At 37.2% G+C, this 22,471-nt stretch overlaps 1 protein-coding gene across 2 annotated transcripts in view; it reads left to right on the top strand.

The window, feature by feature from the left end:
* Positions 1–22,471, top strand: part of LOC104146898 (integrin alpha-1) — a 74,952-nt gene that overhangs the window by 21,917 nt on the left and 30,564 nt on the right. Inside the window, exons 2-9 of one of the 2 annotated variants that reach the window (XM_068925130.1) lie at positions 6,841–6,961; positions 8,622–8,734; positions 9,684–9,772; positions 9,863–9,977; positions 10,644–10,771; positions 17,115–17,263; positions 19,367–19,517; positions 21,284–21,449. In XM_068925130.1, the coding sequence (XP_068781231.1) occupies positions 6,841–6,961; positions 8,622–8,734; positions 9,684–9,772; positions 9,863–9,977; positions 10,644–10,771; positions 17,115–17,263; positions 19,367–19,517; positions 21,284–21,449 (1,032 nt within the window). Of the gene's footprint in view, positions 1–6,840; positions 6,962–8,621; positions 8,735–9,683; positions 9,773–9,822; positions 9,978–10,643; positions 10,772–17,114; positions 17,264–19,366; positions 19,518–21,283; positions 21,450–22,471 lie in introns of those variants that run through there. The other variant, XM_068925131.1, reaches the window with a different exon arrangement.

The raw sequence follows: 22,471 nt of genomic DNA, 5'->3' as shown, positions 1-22,471 counted from the left end.
CAAGTAGAAAGCTTGTATAGAACAATCTGACACATCATACTTGACTCTTCCTATCAACCTAGAGAAATTTGTTGCAGAGGAAAACCTCCAAATGAATGGTCCATGAGCAGTTTTGGAGAGGGTTGTGAACAATACATTTTTCTGTAAGTTAAAGTACCCATGCTTATTCACTTAACCTTTTGCATGAAATTAATCTGTTATTCCTTTTTAAGCTCCTGGATTTTATTCCAGGAAAATAACTACACAATCATTTTAACTAGACTTTCTATGTGAAGTTTTAGTTAGTTATAGATGACTATAAATATAGTGTTATATTAAAAAAAAAAAAAAAAAGTCGAGATAAAGGGTCCTGGGGGATTGTAGATAAAGCTAGATGGTAAGACACAGAAGTTATAGTGGGATGTTCAAGAGGAAATGAGCAAAGGAGGATGGCCTAAAGAGGTACACTAAGATTGTAGGGAACTGAATGGAGTGAAGTGATGATGGAAGGGCTCTAGATGGACTAGAGATCATAGGAGATGAAGCATTGTCTAGGAGTTGCCCTTTGGCCTTCAGTAACCTTCTAGACTTCTAAGCCTCTTTGCATACATCTGAACCAGTCTAAGACACAGTTTTCCATATGTGACTGCATATCTTTAAGGCTTTCTAGCCCTTCTGTGAGAAATTGTAAAGTGCTAAGAAATGTCCTGAGGAGAGGATTTCTTACAAACTTTTAAACAAAATGGTTTTATTCGGTTGACAGTCAGTTGAGCAGAGCACATATTCCTGGACTCTGCTATTATATTTCTAAAAGTTTTGTCTTTTATTTTGTATTACTCATCTAGGACCACATTACAAAGCTTTGATTCAGTACATTTTCAGGCATTAAAGCTCTCTCCAGTACAAATTATTTGGTCCAAAGCCAGGAAAGGAAACTTTATTTAACAGGTTGTACAAAACATCTAACTGGGTTTGAAAGCTTGTGGCTACTGAATCTGGAACCACTTTCAAATATATATTTGTCTTTTTTGGATATTTATCTACTTAAATTTTTTTTTTCAATTCCAATTGTTTGAATTTATTCCAGACAGCCAATCTTTTGCTCTTCAAAGGTTAAAGATTAAAGAAAAAATGCTGCAGGCAAAATTATACAAAAGTTCTTTTGTAGCCCTGAAAAATAAAAGGCTTGATTTAAGCTCTACTGAAAAAAGATTGACAAGTTGAACAGTTTTTAAAAAATACACAGCTTTATTTGAAATACCCTGATATTTAGCCAGCCAGAATTGAATGCAGCATGAACTCGTACCACAGCCGCCTTGGCCTTCTGCAGTAAGGCCAAAGTACTCTGGCCTCAGAGCTCACAGACGGCAATTGTGCCACACATCCGTATTTTCTTCCACTTGGAAAATCTGTAACTATAACTCTTTTTCATAAGACAAGACTATATAATCCAGTAGTGGCATTTTCGCATATGAACCAAAAAATAAAATGTGAAGATTCTTCCCCTTACTGCACTAGCAAAGAATCCACTTTCACGTGTTTGACCCATCATTTCACAAGTAGTATTTTTATAGCTATGTCTTTACAAGCAGGTGCATGTTGAATCTTCCTATGCTACCAGCCAGATGCAGTCCAGCTCTAACCTAAATCCACAGTGTAATGTTGCTGGAGCTAGAAGACCTAAATGCCAGGAGAATTCATTTGCCTGGGCTCCGTGCTGCACTTCCCGAAGGACATCGCTACCGCTTCTTTTCTATAACTGGCTTGGTTCCAGCTAGCTGGGAGCAGCAAGCAGTACAAGCCTGCACGTGCCTACAAAAGACCACACACTGAAAACGTTATCAGTTTCCTCAAGGGAAAGAGTTTTCTAAATGCAAAGGATGATATTATTTGACACCTTCACCTCATTAAGCTTTTGTGGGAGGCTGAACCAGTATGCCCAGTCCTGCTCCCTTCACTGAATATCTCATCAACAACCTAGATACTTGATTTTATGCGATTTGCTTCATGTATTTCACAAAAGCACAACTGAGCTGGACAGACTTTTGCAATGCTGTAGTCTTGCTTCTTTATCAGCATAAAATACTGTAAGAAGGCACTCAATAATTGACTTCTAAACTAGGACATCTTTCCTAATATTATTATGCTATCAGTACAGTTTTATCAGATGCACTTCTCTACGTTTTCAGGTCTTTAAAATATGCTTACAGTGTCAGTTGATGTACTATGTGCTATACAAGACATTATAGCAGTATTTTATTTTATAAGAGGTCCCTAAATAAGAGAACTCCATAAAATATTTTAATCTTCATCTTAAATTTCTCTGTGCTCCTTTATTGCCCAGGATAGATGTAGTCTGATTTTTTTCTCCTAAAAGCTTTTTTTTGGAGTTTCCCAATATTTTTCCAGTTATACCTACTTTGCAAGAAATTTCTACTTGTTTTGTTCTCCTTCTTTATTGCACTCAGACCTGCTTTGTTTCAGTCTTTTCTTGCAAAAGGCAGAGGAAATAGTAAAGGCATCTGAAATGCTATATTAGTAAATGTGAAATGGAACAAAAGTAACACTTTGACTACATGATGGTGAAGAGTAGTGTGTGGTTTAACCGCTGTGAACATGTAACCTCTGCTGAATACAAAACACAATTTTTTCTTTTCGAAGTTTTGCCAAACACAAGCATTTCTCAGAATAACCACCACTAATGGAGCATGCAATGGTTAGTTGCTCCTGACTGTACACAGATAAAATATCCTATCCCGAATTTATTTTCTTCTCTGCGTTCAGTCAGTAAACATGATGTCATTTATTGTGGGTGATTTGTGGTGATCTTCAGAAAAGAGCCAAGTGTTAGACTTCGTGCTACTGTTCTGGTTGTGTTTATATCCGTCTATTCTGGGAAAACAGAAGTACTTAATCTGTAGTTCTCTGCTAGAGTTTAGAGTGGCCAGGCAATATGCGTACAGACAGGTTCCAGGGAATTCAATTTTAAGCATTTTTGCACAAACAGTTTAGAGGCAGAAGAGCCAGGCAGACTCAGCATGAAAGGCTGGTTAAAAGATCCCATAACTGAAAAACTTGTATTAGTTGCTACTGGACAAGTATGTGCTACTACTTTAGGTTTGTAATAGAAATAATATTTGGGTTGTTGTCTGGGTGACTAAGTGTTAACCTTTGATGTGTAGATACAAACTGTGCTCGGCAAAGAACGCCTCATGCACCAGATAGTTTTCTAATGCAGTTCAAATTGGCAGTGAGAGGGAGGTTGTCCTAGGTCTTCTGTGCTGCCCAGTTTTTTACTGAACAAGGGTGTAAAAACTGGGATGTGAGTTTTATCTCTTGATATTCGTTTTCAGCAGATCTGATTAGTCCTTTGATCTGCATTTTATTTTACTGATTCTGTTAACATGACGTGAAGTATTTTAAAATCCTGATAACTTAATTTAGCTGTAGTAATTGCCATCAAGTGTGTAGTCAAATAGTGCATGCCTCACAAAAATGTTTTTTTCTCCTTAATCCACATAAATCTCAAAAGAATTCTCTTCAACTTCCCTGTAGCTCAGCATTTTCCACTGCTTCTGCCAATAGTCTTTTCACTTAATCTACACAACTTTGCTAGACGCAGATGAGATTGTGTACATATCAGACAGAAATTGGAAGTTTGGAAGAGTAGAAGCTAAATAGTGTTATTAATATAAAAAATGATTTTTGCAGTCATGCTCATCAATGTTTTTGCATGTTGTGAATCATCAGCTTATGTTGTGCAATATTCTTTTCACTGAAAATGAAATAAATCGTGAGTGCTAGGTTGCTCTAAGTGAGGGATGTAAATTATTATCAGTTGACCATGTAATGGGGGTCACCATAACTCCATTCTCCATTTACCCTCTGCAGATTTGAACGTGTCTTAGTAAGATTTCCTTCTATAGAATCTGTGGAAAATGAAATAAGATATCTTTACATTTATTAATTATTTATAATTTAATCTTACGCTGCTGATCATGACACTTTTATTCAAAAACAGTAAGTTCATGCTGTTGCATAGCCCCTGGAATCCACAGAAGGTCATATAATAATACGTTTGCATATTAAAACTTGATTTGTATACCAAAGCAGACTTTAAAGCACCTGATTCCTGGCTAAAATAGAACAAGAATTTGAGAGAGCGTAAGGGTAGCCATACTGGATCAGATCAAGACTGCATTTAGTCCAGTATGTCTCTAGCAGTGAATGTAAGTAGATAACCTAGAGGAAAGAGACCTAGACAAGCATATGCAATATTCCTCTTGTGCATTCTTCCAGCTTCCGAATGTTTCCAGCTGAGGGGATTTCCTGAGCCAGATGTGCTTTTTGTGTGGTTTGTAACCCGCAGTAGTTTTCTCTTTCATAGAGTCGCTCAGTTACCCCTTGAATCTACATAACATCTTTTGCCTGCGGCTTCTACAGAGCTAGTTCCTGCTGTGTGGAGAGTCACCTCCTCTCGTCTGTGATCAGTGTGGCCCCTCCTGGCTCCTTTAGCTGGGGAGACTCTTTACCATTGTAGCCAGTTCTAATTTGACCTCACTCAGAATCATGAGGACTTGGGGGCTAGTAGCAAACGGCTGGCATTTTTTCTTTATCTTCTAGTTTTTTTGTTTTCGCTTTTCACATTTTTAAACTTTTCCTTGTAGCTGTTAAGGTTAGAAATGTATTCTTTTAAAATTATCAGATTTGAAAATGCTGCATTAACATAGATTCATGAAACTTCACAAGCATTTGGTACAGTGAGTACACTGTAAAAATCACAGTAGTTGTCAGTGCTTCATTTTTGTGAAGAAATTCCCTGTCTGTCAGCAGATGACGGAATCGTGATGGAGTCATACACAGTCATGCACAGAATGCCCGTGTAACCTTTGGTAGCTTTAGGAGACTATATTTGCAGAGATGAGCTGGAATTTGTGGCCTTTAGTGTTTCCTGTTAAAATACATTTTACATGTTATTGTAAGGTGAGCAAGGGTGAGGAAACATGTCTTTGGAGACCTCTAGGAGGAGATTCTTCTATCTTTTTCAGGGATTAAAGTGAGCAGGCTTCTGGAGGTCTTTAAGAGGCAAGGCGACACTTAGCATCCCCTTTTCTTCTTTGACTAAATAAGGAACTTAGATTCTTGCTTTAGCAGAATATTTCATTAGAACTGTTTCACTGTCAAAGAGGCAACTTGGGAGTCTTTAGTGAAGCAGCCTAAATCCCAACGCAGTGTGAAAATCAACAGTAGCAATTATTTTTACCCTGAGGTTTAACAGAATAGCTTGGAACCAATGTTAACTCTACTGAATTTTCAAAAGGCAGATTTTGTCACTTCATTTATACTTTGATGACAGAAAGTAGCTGAGGGAAACACCTATTGTACACAAACAGGCATACCAGAATTTGTTTAACGGAAAACTTTTAAGAAGTTTAGACAATAGATGCATGAATTACTTTTCCAGCAAATTATTTCCCTCAGTCAGTTAACCTTTAAACTTTTCTTATTGTTTGCAGTGAATCTTTTCTAAGGAATAAAAGTAAACTCTGTTTCAATTGGTCCACTTATTTGTATTTCCTGGCTCTGGTTGGAGGGAGAAAAGCTAAAATAACACAAAAGAATTTTTGTTGTTATGGTTTTGGTTTTTTTTTTTTGCTGTCCAGTGAAACCGGAAATACCTACTCACTGATAAATAGTCTTTTGTGATAATTGTACGACATTGCACAGGAAATAAGATATTAAGAGAGACAGATTAGCATTGAACATTTGGGACCCTAATTATAGTAACAAGCTCTATGCGAATATCGTCGTCTCAGTGGTGAATAACACTAGTGTGTTTTAGTATCTGGACAGTATTTAGATGTTTCAACATGCAGCAAGTATCATGGATTTTGATCTTTTTATGTAGCTGTTAAATGTCAGCAAATGATCATGAAATGCTTCTCTGAAATGAAATGAAAGTTGTGTTTATAACAAGTGGAGGTCATTCTGCAACTGCAGCTACTTTTTGACTCTTGAGGATTAAATGCACAGCTCTGCAGCAGGGAAGTCAGTGGTTGTTTTTGAAATTGACTTCAACAGCACAAGAGTGGAGAGATCACTCCAGGAAAAAAATACAATGAAGAAAAGCTAAATAATCCTAGTTTTATGAATAAACATCAATTTTGGTTTCTTAATGAGCTTCACATTGGGATATGATTATCACTTCAAGCTGGGATGTTTGCACTGTGCACTTTGTCTTTCTGAAGTTCGCTGTGTAGTCATATTTTTGCAGTATTTTCCTCAATGATTGTCACTGAGTATTAGTGTATGGGAAATCAATCCGAAGAGACCCTCTCATGACGGATCTTATTGTAGTCCAACAACACTGTTTTAGAGTGACCTTCCTTAACGGGGTAAATGGTAGATTTCTGTATGTAGTCGCATAGGAGTACTTTTGAGATAACAACATCTGCTTATATGAAAAATTTCCTGTGCTGTCTTCCAAATATGGAAGTTTTATTGGCACTCTAAAATAGAATTAAGAAAAAAACTATTTTTCCTCCAATATAGAGTAAAATTAAATATGTCTGAAGCTTTTCCATGTTCTTTTGCTATGTGTATCTTATGCAACTATTGAAAATAAGTTAGTTAATTCTCAAATTCATCAGAACTTGAGAACTACTACCTTGAGTAAGGGAAGGAACATTTTTTGGTGAATTGTTCACATTAGAAATGCATGGAGATAAAATGAGTAAAAATAACTAAAATGTCATTTTACTTACTACTAATGTTAATGTTATTTTGGTTACTATTATTGTAAACCTTGCTTTCTTAAAAATCTTGGTTTTTTTGCGTATTGCTACATATTTTTTTTTAAAGCTCTCTTTCAGCTCATCGGCTCTTCCAACGTTGATGTGAAAAATGCAATGACCTTCAGTGGGCCTGTGGAAGACATGTTTGGCTACACAGTTCAACAGTATGAAAATGAGGAAGGAAAATGGTAAGTTATTTTTAAGCGTAAACTCCAAATTAGCAGATGTGCAGTGACTCAGATGCCATTATTTATATACTATTATTGGTAGTATTATACTAGTATTTATTTGCTATTATTGGTAAGTATTCCCCGTAAGTGAGGGTTGGTTTCTGTCAGTCTTAATCATATTTCTTAAACTGATTGGCAGTCCCAAAGAAACTTGCAGAGACTAAAGGACTGACCGATGCAAAGTTCAATTCTTTATTCATTTTCTCAAAGACATAACTGGATACCCAAAGCAGGTAAATCACTGCCCTGCTGTAGATTAGAAAGTTTTATGCTGTGTCTGAGTCCAGTTTTTTTCAGTTTGCTGAATAAAATTGTCTATCTTTTCCTATATTAATGTATCACCAGTGAAATTGCTTCCGCTTTACTTAACTAATCTGTATTATATATTTTTTCTAATGGTTTCTGTCAGTGATTATCTGCAACGAGTTTTTTTAAAGTAATAGGAAGATTTCTGTGTCAAGAATATTTAGTAATACAGTGCTCTATCTTCCCCTTTAGATGACTAATAATGTCTTTTACTTGGCATTGGCACTTGGAGCTTTCCAAATGCAAAAGTTGCATTTTGATGTGCTCACTAATACCATTGCTTCTCAGTCTTTCGGTAAGCAGCTACAAAGGATTTTCCCTCTTAAGAACAAACAGACAGAATTTCACAGGTTATCGACTGGCTGGAGGACTGAATTAACGACTGAATGATAAAAGCTTTGGGGAATCCTGAGACATCGCTCTATGCAGATTTCTCTGTTTTTCCAAGGGTTGCCCCGCTATTCTGATGTTCTCAATAAACCCTATGATCCCCCCAGGCAGCCTGTGAGTAGGCGCGTGTGGCTGCTTGGCTGCGGGTCGGACCGTCGTGCAGTGCCTGAGCTAATCCGCTCGGTGAGTGCTGGGCCTGTTGGCCTCTGGCAGTCTGGCCGGCATGTTTTCTCAAGCAAACCGGAGTCCCCAGTGCAAACAAACAAAATAGCGTTTCAGACCACTTCTATCTGTTCACGGGGTTTGCTCTTTCTTTCTGAGAAAAAAGCAGCATGGGAGCATAGTCCTGCTGAGCACTGATCATCTCCCATGGGCTGTCAAGCACACTCAGCTTCTCTGCAGTTAAACGGAAGTCAGGGATGCTTAAAAGAGCGTGGTGCTTGCTTCTAAAGTGTTATTGTGAAAAGTACATACAATTACGTTATTTAAGACTAAACTCTTCTTTTGGGTACCTGTAAGTATCTGCTTTGGCATTTGGTCTCTCCTTAGCATTAAAAATACATTATTTTCTGAAACACATTAAAGATCAAGGAGGTATTAAATAAAGCAGATATTTCCTTTGTTACTTGTAGTACTTTTCATCAACCAGTACTCCTTTTATTTTCCAGTGGTATTTTTTTTTCGTGTTATTCTGCTGTACGGTTCGGTACATAGGCACACTTCCTTTCGGTGTCCTTTGTTACAGAGGAAACAGAATGGCTGCTTCTCCTTGTACCTCAACTTACATAATGGATGCTTTTCTTGCTATATCCTATACTCTTCATGCAGAGCTTGCTGTAGCTGTGCTCTCTGCAAGTTTTATTTGCTAGCTTTCCTGCCTGTTAAGAATAAAGAAAATTCAGATAACGTATTTCATTTTCAGGGTACTTATTGGTTCTCCATTAGTTGGCCAACCTGAGAAAAGAACAGGAGATGTATACAAATGCCCTGTAGGAAAGGACAGCCAATCACCCTGCATAAAGCTGAACTTACCAGGTATGAAAGAAAATAAAGCTGTGTCATGTGGAAGAATAGTAGAGGTCAAATAAGGGAGATTTTTGACTAAAAAAATGTTTCTGTAGCAAAAATTTGTTTAGGACTCCTGAGCTAAATGTGAAGGAAGCTGTGTTTGTAAACATCAAAACTATTTCCATTAAAGGCATCTCATTGCCCTTTGGGAAACATGCTGATAATGTTAGAATGGGCAGTTGGCTCTGTTACCAAAACATTGTTAGGATTGGCATTAGCTGACTGTGGTCAGCAGTCCTAGCAGAAAGGTTGTGGAGTACAGTTTAATGGGTTATCCTTTCCAAGGCTTTTTGAAGCCAAGAGCCTCTGTAATGCCATCAGCAGGCTTTTGATGAGAACCTAACTAGCCAGAACAAGGCTGAAGCACCTTAATGTGGTTCAGGTAAATAATCATCATTCTTTGGCTCATGTCAAGTCATACTGGATGTAGACAAGAAGAGACTTCCTGCAAATATGAATTCCACTAAATATTTGTCTCATTATTTTCTAGCTCCTCTTTTCCTTCGAAAACTTAAATGTCAGTAATATAAAATAAAAATAGCAAACATGAAAGTTGTAATTCATATATATCAGGACAGGATAAAAAAATGAGTGTTTTTATTCTAATTAACAAAACTTTGTGACCAGTAATCTCTTCCTTTCATTGTGCTGTTATTTTTACTTTTTTCTTTTTTGCGGTTCAAGAAAACTATTTGAGACAGTGACCCAGACAAGTTTTCTGGGATAAAAGCCAGTCTTAGAATTTTTTCTTGTTCTTTGCAATTGGAGGAGGAGGAGGAAGGGTGCTAAAATACTTGATGGAACCAATGTCAGTCTGTGTTTTATTTTAGAAGCTGGAAGCTCTATGCTAGCGGATATATACTTTAACATTCTGTTTTCACGTTCTCAAATACTTAACATTTTAATCTATTTATAGCTGCTACTTCAGTTCCTAACGTCATGGAAGTAAAAGAAAACATGACTCTTGGAACAACCTTAGTGACTAACCCAAAAGGAGGCTTTCTGGTAAGAAAGGAGTTATTGCCAACTTTAAAACAAGTCTGTATTTTCCCCAGGTACCATACCAAACATTTCATCCTTTTTCATCTTTTAAAGGCATGTGGACCTCTTTATGCTTATAAGTGTGGGCGTCTGCATTACACAACTGGAGTTTGCTCTAATGTCAGCTCCACTTTTGAAACTGTCGAGGCCATTGCTCCGTCTGTGCAAGGTATGCATGCCGCAGGAATTCTTATGTGTCTGAAAATGCAAAGTGCCAAGCAAGACAAATGTATACATACAGGCATACCAAAAAGCATGAACTACTTTCCTTAGCTACCAGCATTACCAAGTTAAGTAAATGTTTTCATTGTCCGTATATAACCTAAATTCTTGCTACTTTTGGAATTTGTCTCAGTATAAACAATCATTAGAGAGCTATGTAACATCCAAACATAATAGCTAAAAATAGTTGCTTATGTTTTTTACTTATGGCCAAAAGGCTCCTTTCCAGTAATGACGGTATGTTTTCAAGATCTAATACCCAATCTAGTAATATAGATAAAAGCTGAAAGACCTGGTCTACTGGAAAATCGAGCAGGAAGAGTGTGAAATTGAAGAAGGCAGAGGTTACTGATGAATACTCCAATTATGTGACTGTGTAATCCCATTCTTAAATTTCTGCCTACAAGAAGGTGCCTTGCTGATAAAGGGAATGCCAAGTCTTGTAAAATACGATACAAATTTGGTGAATTACAGTTTGTGTGAAACAGGACATTTCATCTCCACTATAAAAGGATGTATTTCTGTTACTAATCACAACAGAAACTGGAGCTGTGAGTGAATATAGATTTGATCCTTGTGAGTGTCAATTCTTATGTGGCAATTTGTGTTGCAGAGTGTAAGACCCAGTTGGATATCGTCATAGTCCTTGATGGTTCCAACAGCATTTATCCATGGGAGAGTGTCACAGCCTTCCTAAACAGCCTCCTGAAAAACATGGATATAGGTCCCCAGCAAACACAGGTAAAATGATGGGTATTTTACTCTGTTTAATTTGCAGAAAAATAGGATGTAAAGGAAATGGGATGAGAGCGTCATCTGTGAAACTCTTCAATTATAAGAGGTTATGGCAGTGGGATACTGAAACAGAGTAGCTGGAATCACAACTACGTCAGTCTCTTACTCTAAGTAACTGTGTCAGGGAAGTTTTTTCTCTCCCTAACGGTTCAGGCAGTTTGGAGAAACTCAGTTTCTAAACTGCAGACAAAAGTTAAGTGTATAAAGTGAGGTAGTTTGAACATTGTCCTTCCCCATTTCCTTCCTTTCCACAACCGTTTCTTGCCTCTCTTCTTCAAAGCACAAAGGTCATTACTGCTCCTCAAAGGCACACATACGTGGTTCAAATAGTCTTGGATTACAAGATCTTTGAAGCAGTGCTCAAAATTTTGTAACAGGGAGCGCTAAGCATATAGCTTTTAAGCATACAGCTTAATATGTGCTTAATTAAGATAAATATATAAAATATATGCTTAATTAATATAGCTTAATATGTACTTAATTATATGCTTCTAAGCATATAGCTTTTAAACATTTGAAATCATAATTAATGAGTGACTGTAAAGCTGCATGTCTTTGTTATTAATGGCAGAAGTTGCATTTATATAATAAATGGAGCAGGCCAAATTCCCAGCTGCTATAAATCAGCACAGTTCCATCAGAATTAATGGAGCTACAACCAATTACCCCAGCTGAGGAGCTGACATATGTTTCACAGTCTGCTGAACAGAGTATGTAAATAGCAATCTGAACGAAACTCAAAGAAGAGGGTAACAGACATGGGGATGTGTTTTAACACGGAGAGCTTTATTAACAGTAATGGAAGAAACTAGGCCTTCCTTTCACTTCTCCCATTCCTCCCGCCCAAAATCAATGATTTTCCGGGATCCTCTATGATATTTCACATGCTGCAGGCCGGTATTTAGGGTTGTGTCTACTTCAGGTTCACTCCAAATTTCCAGTTCTTATCTGAATCTCCTCAGACTGCCTCCACAAAGGAGAATGTGTGTAGATGTAAAGACTCTGTAAACTCCGTTGGCAGAGAGTATCCCCTTCATTTTCGAAGCTAAAAGGTTTTGAAGTTAACACCCAACTCTCCTGTTGGCTATACTGAACACTAGCTGATAAAATTTTATCAGCTTGCTTATAAACTCTCAGCTTTACAATTGTGTCCTGTTATTCTAAACACACTTTTCTTCCACATATTGTGAGGAAGAGGGAAAAGCATTTTGTCAAATTTACCAGAAAGGGAGAAAAAATTCTTCCTGGTCCATAAAGTTGGTGATTACTGAAACATGTGGCATCTTGGGAAGATATTTCAAACTGAACTTCCCAGCACAGGGCAGCGGCTGCATGGAAGTCATCACTGCCTTATGCCCAAAGGGCTTCATGTGAATAGTACACAGGGCAATCAACTCTTGCACTCTCACCCTTTTCCTCACCCTGCAGTTCTCAAATTTTTACATTGCCACACCTCTCTCATTTTTATTTCTGGAATCCTGTCTTGTCTGTGCGGCTCACACACCAAAGGTCCACTTGCTGACCTGCACCCCAAAGCTACCCCTCTTCTCAAACATAACGCTTATTCCCTCACTGAAGCACAAGTCAAACTTTGGCAACTGGTTGCTAAAGACAAACTTTTGAGAAGTAAATAAGAATGGCAAAGGGAAGGGGAGAGCAAGATTGAAAAAGTAGAAATAGAAGGCAAAAGCTACATGGAATTTTCTTGAGACTTCTTATCTTTCCCCCTCTCCAGAATACAAGTACACCCTGGCCCCTCTGCTTTCTCCTCACACCCTGTTTGAGAAAATTGGCATAGCCAAAGGTAGTGACGAGAAGTTTATACTGAGTCCACCTGCTTTCTCACAAACTGTGTTTAGAGGACTATTAAATAGGCAGGAGGAGAAAAGACAGAGCAGGTTTGTCACTCCCCTCTGGGAACAGTGAGGTAGAAATAAAGGAATAGTTGTTTACTTTCTGTCTGTTTGAAATGATTTTTACCATGTTCATCCTCTTGGTGTTTTTGAGCATGCTGAAATTAAGTGGATTTCCACTGACTTCAGACTGTGTTTTCTTGCATGGGAAGGGAATGAGATGATTACAGGATAACTCTGTAGCAGCTTGGGTGTGACTTGTTCAAAACCATGTTTTGATTAGAGGCTTGGGAAATTTTTTTCTCCACTCTTGTTTACCCCTTCCATGAACAAAGGTCATTATGTTTGCGGCAAGTCAGAGGAGAACACCTCAGTTTAGAAACACACCAGGTTTGGAAAATTGGAAAGTGAAAGCCAGAAGATTCAGATGCAAAAAAAGTTTGCTGGTTTTTTTTTTTCCAGAAGTACTTCTTTCTCTTCCTCCTGCTGTTCTCCAAAAAAACCCACAGAACTCTGTTACTGGTTAAGATACTTATTCTGAAGCAGAGATAAGAGAATTAAAAGAAAAGTAAAGACAGAGAAATGGAAATGAAAGGAAAAGAAGGAAGGAAATGAGAAAAAATTGAACAAAAAAGAGGAACAAAATGTTTCTCTCTGCTGTATTCCCCATTTTAATATAACTGCAAAGCAAGATCACTTTCACTTTTCTCCCCATCTTTTAACTTCTAAAAAGATAATTGTCCTTTTAATATGAGGGTGTATTTTTAATCCTATATATAGGATATATATAGCAACCTTCTGTGGTAGAGAACTATCAAAAGAGAAAATAGAGTACTTAAATATGTTTAATTCCATCTTTAGAGCTATATTGGAATGGCATTCAGAAATTTTCAGACATATTTTATTGATCCATTAATATATGAAATAGGCAGCTACAGGTGTTTGGCCTGTACCTTATTATATCTCGAAAGGGACTGTATCAATAGACTAATAAATCATGCCACTTAGATCATGCAGCTTAGATCTTATAATTGCTTTTATCTCCAGAAGAATGGAAATGCATAAAAGAGATATTAAAAAAGATTCAGCAAGAAAAAAGGCTTTTAGAATGGTTTAAAGGTAATTTCTGTCCGAGTTATAGACCGTTATAGACCAAACAAAACGTAATGGAATTAACTCAACTTTGCTTTGTTTCAGGAATTTTTAGCAAGCTCCCCATACAATGTGATGTATTGTCCTTTAGTGTTTTCCAAGGCTGCTCTGGTATTCTTTTACCCTAACTATGATTTAAGTGGTCTATAGCCAGAAAGGTTTCTCATTCTCCTCCACATCCCAGTGGGGAAAATCCTAGCATATCATTGTCTCATACTGAACGGTTTTCCTTTCTTTTTTTTTTTTTAATGAATAGAATTGTTTCATATTTTATTGGGAAAGCCAGAATATACTTTCCAAATAAGGGATTGTGTTCGCAAATAGAAAGAACAGCAATAAGTAATTGCCCTCAAAAATGTTTTGTCTCAAAGTAGAGCAATCCTCCACTTGCCTGTTCTCTCCTACAACACTTTTTTCACAGGAACTTGAGACAATTAAAGAATTATTCCCTTGTGTAATATAAAATCCATGAAATGCTAGGGAAGGGAACATACACTTAGGAATTAAAAAGATGTTCAATAGATTGTGGTCAGTAATGCTGGGAGAAATATTAGGTGTCCTGGAACAGAACCGACTTACGTCTTTCTGTGTAATACTATTGCATTTTCTAGATTTAAATTAAACCAAGCAAATCAAGATTTACAATACCTGTAAGTATCAGTCTTTGGGTCTTGCTAAAGTTATGGAGTTTGAACAAGCTTATTGTGCCATAAAGGCACATTTACATCGCAGAGATCTGTGTCACTTATAGTTTTTCATTAGATGAAAAGGCTGCAAAAGCCCAAACCATCATTGCTATCTATTAGAATGTAATTTTAATTTTAAAAGGTGGGCTTCATTCTATCATCTTTCAGGAGACTGGGACATACAACCTAGTCATATTTTGCCATTTCCGGGAAGTCTTACGCTACCCCTTGTGAGGAATGACTTATCTTTGATGCCATGAAATATGCAGAACATGATGATCAGTGTTTTCAAACATAGTCCTAGGAAAGGGTCCCGCGGAACAATTGTATCCCATGAGATAACTGCATGCCCCTCCCCCCCCACTTCCTTCCTGATTTACAAGCTATGCAGCATAATGCAGTTTTCAGATTCAGATGTTCTTCCTATTCACTTCCTGAGAAGGAAATGCTCAAAATGCTTACTTGCTGTGATCATGGACAGTGTTTCCTTTCAAACAGGAAATGGTACAACTCAGTGTCTCAGCCTTTAATCCTTCTTTTAGGAAAAAGACAAGATCTTACATGGGTTCCCAGTATCATGAAAGACGGGCAGACACTTTCCACTCCAATCCTGGCAGCAGCCAACAGTTGATTTAATCATTGGTACCAATAAAATCCTCAAAGCTGCAGAATAGGAGTCCGAGAATGCACACGTATGGTTTGCAGGCATACACCACTCCCTGGCTACACTTGTGCATGTTCCTAGAACACATTAAGCACTCTTCCTATTCCCAACAGAGCAAGAGTAATGAAAACCTGTCATTTATCACCAATTAATGGTGATCTCTTTAAATGACCAAAAGTATCTTGTTCAGATTTTTTGTACAAAAGAGATAACGACAGGTTAAAAATAATTTGCTAGCTGCTACCACATGAAATGGAAAAGAAGAGAGAGAAAACTCTGTCATGGACTTAATCTGCAGAACAGAAATGATCGCAGTGAGTATGCTCAGAGTGTTTCTCGCATTTTACATATATGCCACAAAATAGATGCCTTGAAGGCAAAGGGTTAAGATTTTTATTTTCAGCTTCGGATACAGACAGAACCACTCCTAGGAGCAATGACACTGTTGTGTGCCCCAGCCTTTTGTGTAAACTGAGCAAGAGATACACACTGGGCGGAATCAATATGCTGCCATCCACAGGAACATAACAGCCTCTGAGCATTCTCAGTTATAGGTGGATAAGGGCCTGTCTCTGAGAGAGAATCAAAATATTTTAAAAGGATGCAACATGTCGTAAATTTGGACTTACATCTGTTCTTGCAATTTGATTGTATTTTCCAAAGGATACAGAAATCAAGCAGGATAGATTTTGCTACGACATACTATTATATCCATAATCTCATGTAGTTATCTTTTTATAATAACGATGGTATCAGTATTGAGTATGAGATGTTTATCCAACTGTAACACTTTTACAAGTCACCCTTTTGGTTTAAATACAAGCAATGAAGGTCTCCAAATGAGCATTGTGCACAACCTGCACAATATATAAAAGTATACCTCAAAAACCACCTATAAAGCAATTGCCAAGTACGTACTAAGCCACCTGTAAAATAAAATGACTGCATAAACATCACAGGTCTTATTGATCTTCAATACCTAAATGCTAGAGTGCTTTTAATAATAGATGAGTGAGACATAAATATGCCATATAATACTACATTATCCTAAATAACACCTATAAATTGCCAAGCGTAACATAAAATTGAAATATGCTAATGGAACGTTGTGTGGATTCTTCTCAGTAAAAGCTGTCAAGATCCTGCCAGAGCATTAAAGCAGACTGAGATGAATGACAGAAATTAATTGATATTTAAGAATATTGCTTATCTTCCTTTTAGTTTACATTCATATTTGCAGTAGGTTCCCTCATGCACTTGTGGTTTGGTTCCAATCCCATGTGTTGATCTTTCATACAAAGACTTGTCCTGCTGAGGTCATCTTGAGCTTTTACCTCATTCCTCCATTCCAGGAGCCATCATTTTATTCAAGCACTTGTCAAGCTTCTTACTTTGGCTTACCTCCTGCTGGGAGGAGGGCCACATCCTCTAGTGTCCTGTTGTCTTCATCAAAAGAAGGTCACAGTGGTCTTCTTCTCACTCTAAGGGCCTAAATTTGTCATTGCAGTGCTATTTCTAGTCTAGGTTTAGGGTCCAAATAGCCTGTTGGATGTAGGACAAGAGTATGAGTGAAACATGGCCTTGTATGCTATATGGAAAACTATTTTGGAAATTTGAAATTGGTGGTTAGGGCGTTGGTCTGCCATGGCCTAGAGGAGAGCAGAGCTGCATGTCAGATTACTGCAAGTCGAGAACAGCAAGGAGTTGATCTCGCTTCTTCCTTTGTTCCTATTTTTAATAAAAAATTCAGAGACTTCAGAACGTTTCATGAGATTAAATTGCATTAGTCAGTCTTGCTGTTTATTCTTGGGGGGAAACACACAATTTTCCTGGCTTTATGTACAGAAGGGCATTTTCCCCACTGAAGGAGGCTGACGAGGCACAGATGTTTTCTTTAAGGGTGGCTGATTTTTAACATGAATTATATGTTTCAGGTTGGAGTTGTTCAGTATGGGCAAACTGTAGTCCATGAGTTTTTCCTTAATACATACTCAACAACAGAAGATGTGATGGCTGCAGCCACAAGAATAGTCCAGAGGGGTGGTACACAGACTATGACAGCCCTTGGAATAGATACAGCAAGGTATGTTCGTAAAATATTATGAAGTCTTGGATAAGATAGAAACAAATATAAGCAGATATGGTGATAGTTTGGATTTTATACATCAGAAATAAGATGTGGCTGGCATCTAACTTTGTTTTAGCTAAGCAAACCAATTTTAGGAGGACAGTGGATAGACAGACTGTCCAGTCTCTACAGAAGTTGTGCGTAGCCCCTTGAAAAGGCAGCTCTCTCTTGAATGGATGAAACAGGGAAAGAGAAAGACACAGAACATGCTTGTAGTCCTAAGTAAAGTGTTGAAAATTTTTGATGTTCTCACGGAGCAGGTAGGAATTGTGTAAGTGCAGAGGGATAGAGGAAATCAAGTCTTGCAGAGGAGAATTCTATAGGAAAAAAAATAGAACTTGTTAGTGCTAATTTATCTTCCTGCTGAGGCCAAGATTACTGTGGGGTTTGAAAGCATAGTTGTCAGCAAGTCTAGAAACATTATATTTCGAATCTGTGAAGCTTCTGGAGTATTGGCAAATTAAAGAGCTGTTGCATCAATAGTATTACTTAGGAATGCTTCCTTCATAAGCAAAATGAAATCCTTTTTGACTTTTGCAGAATAGACGGTAAATACAAAATCAAACTCCCAGATGAGTGATACAGGCAGCTGTCTGTTCCCCCTTCTAGCTCATCAGACCCGGTTATGGAGTAGGAGAAAGATAAGGAGTCAGAGTACAATTAGAAAACAAGAAAGTGAGGGACACTTTCAAAACCACACAGTGTTGACCTGATTCTGTGCTCACTGAAATCAGTAGTTTCTACTGTTTGCTAAAATGGGCAGTGGAAATTTGCTATTTGTTGTCCATTTCAAGAAAACTGTTTCCAGAGTCATTTAAAACGCTCGTAGTGATAGTATTAGAACAAAAGGTTACCTAAAAATAGACCGACTCACTGCCGTACATGAATATAGCAATGATCTGCATTGTTAAACATTTTATGTCTTTTCTCTTTTCCACTTTTCTTCTTTTCTTTTCTCTCTCTCTCTCTCTTTTTTTTTCTGGCATGACAGCATGACTTTATTCCAAAAAAGAATACGTTCTCCCTTTCCAAAAAAACATATACTTGAAACATGCAGCATTTTTTGATAAACTATTCTGATTATCTGACCCAAGTTTTGTTAATATTACTACTTAATCTAATGAAATTCCTACATATTTAGCAGCTGTTTTATTTAAATTCAAGTAGAGGCTTAAAGGAGACTGATCAAGTTCATGAAAGCAGAGCCAGTTGAGAATTACTAAATATACGGAAGCCACACGTGGTTCAAAAAGTCTCTGAGCACCACAGACTGTTGCGGGCTTGTATATCGGGGAAGTATGAGTGAAAGCTTCCTCTGTTCTTGCACTCTTACTACACATCCACTTTAGGCCATTGTCAAAGGAGGATCTTTGCTTTTATGCTTTTACCCATGTGGGCAGTGTCAGATAGAAGAGTTCTGTGAGATTTTTCTAAGAGGAAACTCAGCTTCTCCTCCAGATCCCTAAGCCAGCCTCACTTTTTCTGGTCCCCTGTATAACTAGAGCCTTTCCCAGGCCTGTGAGAAAAGCACTGCAAAAACATCAGTGTCCCTTTCCCCCAGCTACAGCTGTAGAAGTCAGCAGGTCGCCCCTGTCTGCCTCCACTCTTTTGCAACCTGCTTCTGCCACATCCACAGCATCAAATTTTGCCTTGTAGATGTGGGGAGGTGCTGGCAGGTGAATAAAATACTCTGAACACTTGAAGTGCTGCTATAGGGTGGAAATACTTTGTGTAGATTTGGGGGAAGGGAAGCAGGATATTTTTTAAGGTGACGAAAGTTTATCTGGGTAGGAGAAGAATTCTTCACCGCCTGCCGTTGTTTTATACCATCAGTCACAAATGTGTGAGTAATGAATTAATACTTGTGAAGCTCTTTGGGTGCAAACTGTAATACAAGTTCCAATTGTTGTTGTTTGTATTTGTTCATGGTTAATATTTGTTTCCTTTTCCAGCTTCCTGGTTAATATTATTTGTTTTAGTTTGTGGTTGATTATGTAAAATGATGTATGCGCTAACTGCTGGCTTTGACCTTCTCCAAACCTTTTATACTCTCTTTAGGAAAGAGGCTTTTACTGAGGCTCATGGAGCACGAAGAGGGGTACAAAAAGTAATGGTTATTGTGACTGACGGGGAATCACATGACAACTACAGATTAAAAGAAGTGATTGATAATTGTGAAGATGAAAACATTCAGAGATTTGCTATTGCTGTAAGTGAAATGTAATGTGAAAAATATGAATCTTAAAAGCATGTTTCATCTTGCAAATGTAATATCTGTTAAAAAGTTTGTTTCGCATAATCTTTATGGAAGTATAATCATTTGAGAGAGGTAAAAAAGAAGAGGTGAAAAGCTTAACAAATTTAAAATTTGCTTCCTGATTTTATAACACATAAGAAAACGCAATCTATCTGTCTTCCTGGTGGAGGCAGGTGTGTGTGTGTGTGAAGAAAAGGAGAAAGAGATTGAGGGGCCTATAAAATGTAGTCTTTTTTGCTAGCAGCAAGAGTGAACGGAGTGGATTAGTTTGAATCTTCTGAGCATTTGCTAAAAACGTATTACCCGCTATGTTTTAAAGAAATAAACCGGCAACAAAAAAACAGGTTTATTCACAGCTGTTCTGTGTGCTGGGATTCTAAAGTTTTTGTTTTCATGTTAAGCGAACTCAATAGCTCAGTGGGAGGATGAGCATGGTGGAGGTTAACTCATACAGACAAATATGAAGACATTAAGGACAGATTTTGTGTGAACTCTCTACTTTACTGTGTTGTATTTAGGAATCATCTGTTTTCTCTGGTTGATTTTTATAGTATATTGGAATTGTTTCTTTTCCTATGCTCATATGTCTCTTTATGTTTTCTAACAAGAACACCTGTCTTACAATGCTCCATAGTTTTGAATGCAGAGCAAATAATTTCCAACTGTAAAACCAAATGACATAGTGTAAGTTTTCCTTTTCCTCTTCGTACCTTTAACCTCTGGAAGCATTGTTATAAGATGCTCAAGCAGCTTGAGGCTACTGGCTACAAAGGGGTGGTTTGGAACCAAACATTTTCAAAAAAGAGGTAGTCTTTAAATAAAAAAAAAAGCATGAAACTAAAGTTGACTGCAGTAGCACACAAATTTTCAGTAGTTTTCTTTGTAAAGCTAGAGATCATTAAATAAAAATTCCTCACTGAAACTCAGTAATTTTTGGCAATAAAATTCCTGCCTAGAACCAAATTTCAGTTGCTCCAGTGCCCGGGAATGCTAGGACGTGGAACTTTGTTTTTGATTCCCTTCTCAAAGCTAGTAAGTGTATAGAGCAAGTTTTTCTATGAAATTCAGTTAAGTATTCCTCAGTCTGGGAATTAAAGAAGTGAGCCATTTTGTTCTGAGGCACGCTGAGTTTTTATGGCAGTAACGTTAAAGCTGGGAACTAAGTCTGAAGTCTTTTACCCCAATGGAGTCATTAACACTGAATGGAAGTGGTGGTGTTATATGTATTTATAGGGCTATAGTTTTGCATGGAACAAAGAGCAACTATCCTGTGCCTAATTAGGCGTGTCATTAATTGTCCACATACTGCATTATAAGGAGAACTGGTAGCACCTATGCAGAAGCCACTGCAATTGTGTATTCTGTTTTTTTGAGGTTTTTTTGTTTTTTTTTTTTTCTAAACTAAGGTCTACTTGAACAAGTCATTAGAATTTTATAAGGAAAGGGGAAAAAAGGACAGCTGAGGATAGCAGACATTACACCATACAGTTGCTTTGGTTGCTATGGTAGGTGTTTTCAGAAAAAAAAATAAGACCTCATACACTTCTGTTCTCACTGGAAAAGAATGGCTTTAAATCAATGTAGACTAGAAATTTGAGGGAGGTTTTAATAGAACAAATTAAGGTGAAGAATGATTTCCTAATATTCTCTGACAGCCTGCCTCAAACTTATCTTTAAGGTATAAAATGTATCCTTGACTTTTTTTAAATTCTTTTCAGATTCTTGGCAGCTACAGCAGAGGAAATTTAAGTACGGAGAAATTTGTGGAGGAAATAAAATCAATTGCCAGTGAGCCTACTGAAAAACATTTCTTCAACGTCTCAGATGAATTAGCTCTTATAACTATTGTTGAAGCACTAGGAGAGAGAATATTTGCCTTGGAAGGTATGACATTTCTTTACATTTTACTTCATGCCTGCATTACAGCTGAAGTAAATACTAGACCACTTGCTCTTATCTTCTTTGTTATGTATTGTGCTGCATAAGATGTATATTTTTATCATGCTGATCATAAAGATATTTAACAATAGATATCAAAAAAGGTAGATAATGATGTGAAATATGTTCCGATGGATTAGAATAGGTGGAGACAGCAGCCTAGAAGGAGAAGAAGGGTCACTATCGTAACCATTGCCATTTTAGCCCAGGTTAAATAAAGGGTTGCCTTTCGCTAGGTGAAGGAGCATTGCAAGAGCATATCCTAGATTACTCCATGATCATATTTTCATCTTCCAACACTTCTAAGTTCTCTTTTTGGTTAGTTATTAATTACAATGTACTACTTTGATATACAAGTTAACATGCACTTCATGTATAGAGTTAGCAGCATGTATTTTTACTTTGGAAGTTTTCCTGATCTCCAGGTTTTAGTAGAGAAAAGTCACCATGTCATAATGTCTGCTTACATTCTCCATCCAAATTAGGCAACATTGTCCGACTTTTTTGTTTCAAGTACGGTACTAATAACGAAAGACTACGTTTATTAATTATAAATTATACTGGCCCTCTCTGAAAGAATTAGTGTCATACAAGGAAAATATCTGTTCGGACTTATTTTTTTCAACATCTCAACTTTCCAAGTAGTTGGCATAGTGTAGTTTATAGCTGGAACAAAGGATAATGTTGATTTGAATGTCAGTAAATAATTCAGCTATGCCAGATTATTTTAATCCATTTTAAATTGGAATTATGCTTCTTGGACATATTTAGATATCTTGATAGTTTGATCAAATATTACTATTTTCAATGGGTTATTAATAGACATTTGTCCGGTTTATATATTCTTTTACTTTTCCTTTTCCTTTCATGAAATATTTTGTTTCCTCACTTGCAAAACAAATTTATTTGTAGAGAACTTAATCTCTCTAAAGACCAAAGTTTAGCCCACTTAAGCTCATTAAGTACTT

The sequence above is a fragment of the Struthio camelus genome, chromosome W, assembly GCF_040807025.1.
Source record: "Struthio camelus isolate bStrCam1 chromosome W, bStrCam1.hap1, whole genome shotgun sequence".
Taxonomy (NCBI): Eukaryota; Metazoa; Chordata; class Aves; order Struthioniformes; family Struthionidae; genus Struthio; species Struthio camelus.
The sequence above is the reverse complement of the archived record's forward strand: the minus strand, read 5'-3'. Positions and strand labels throughout refer to the sequence as shown.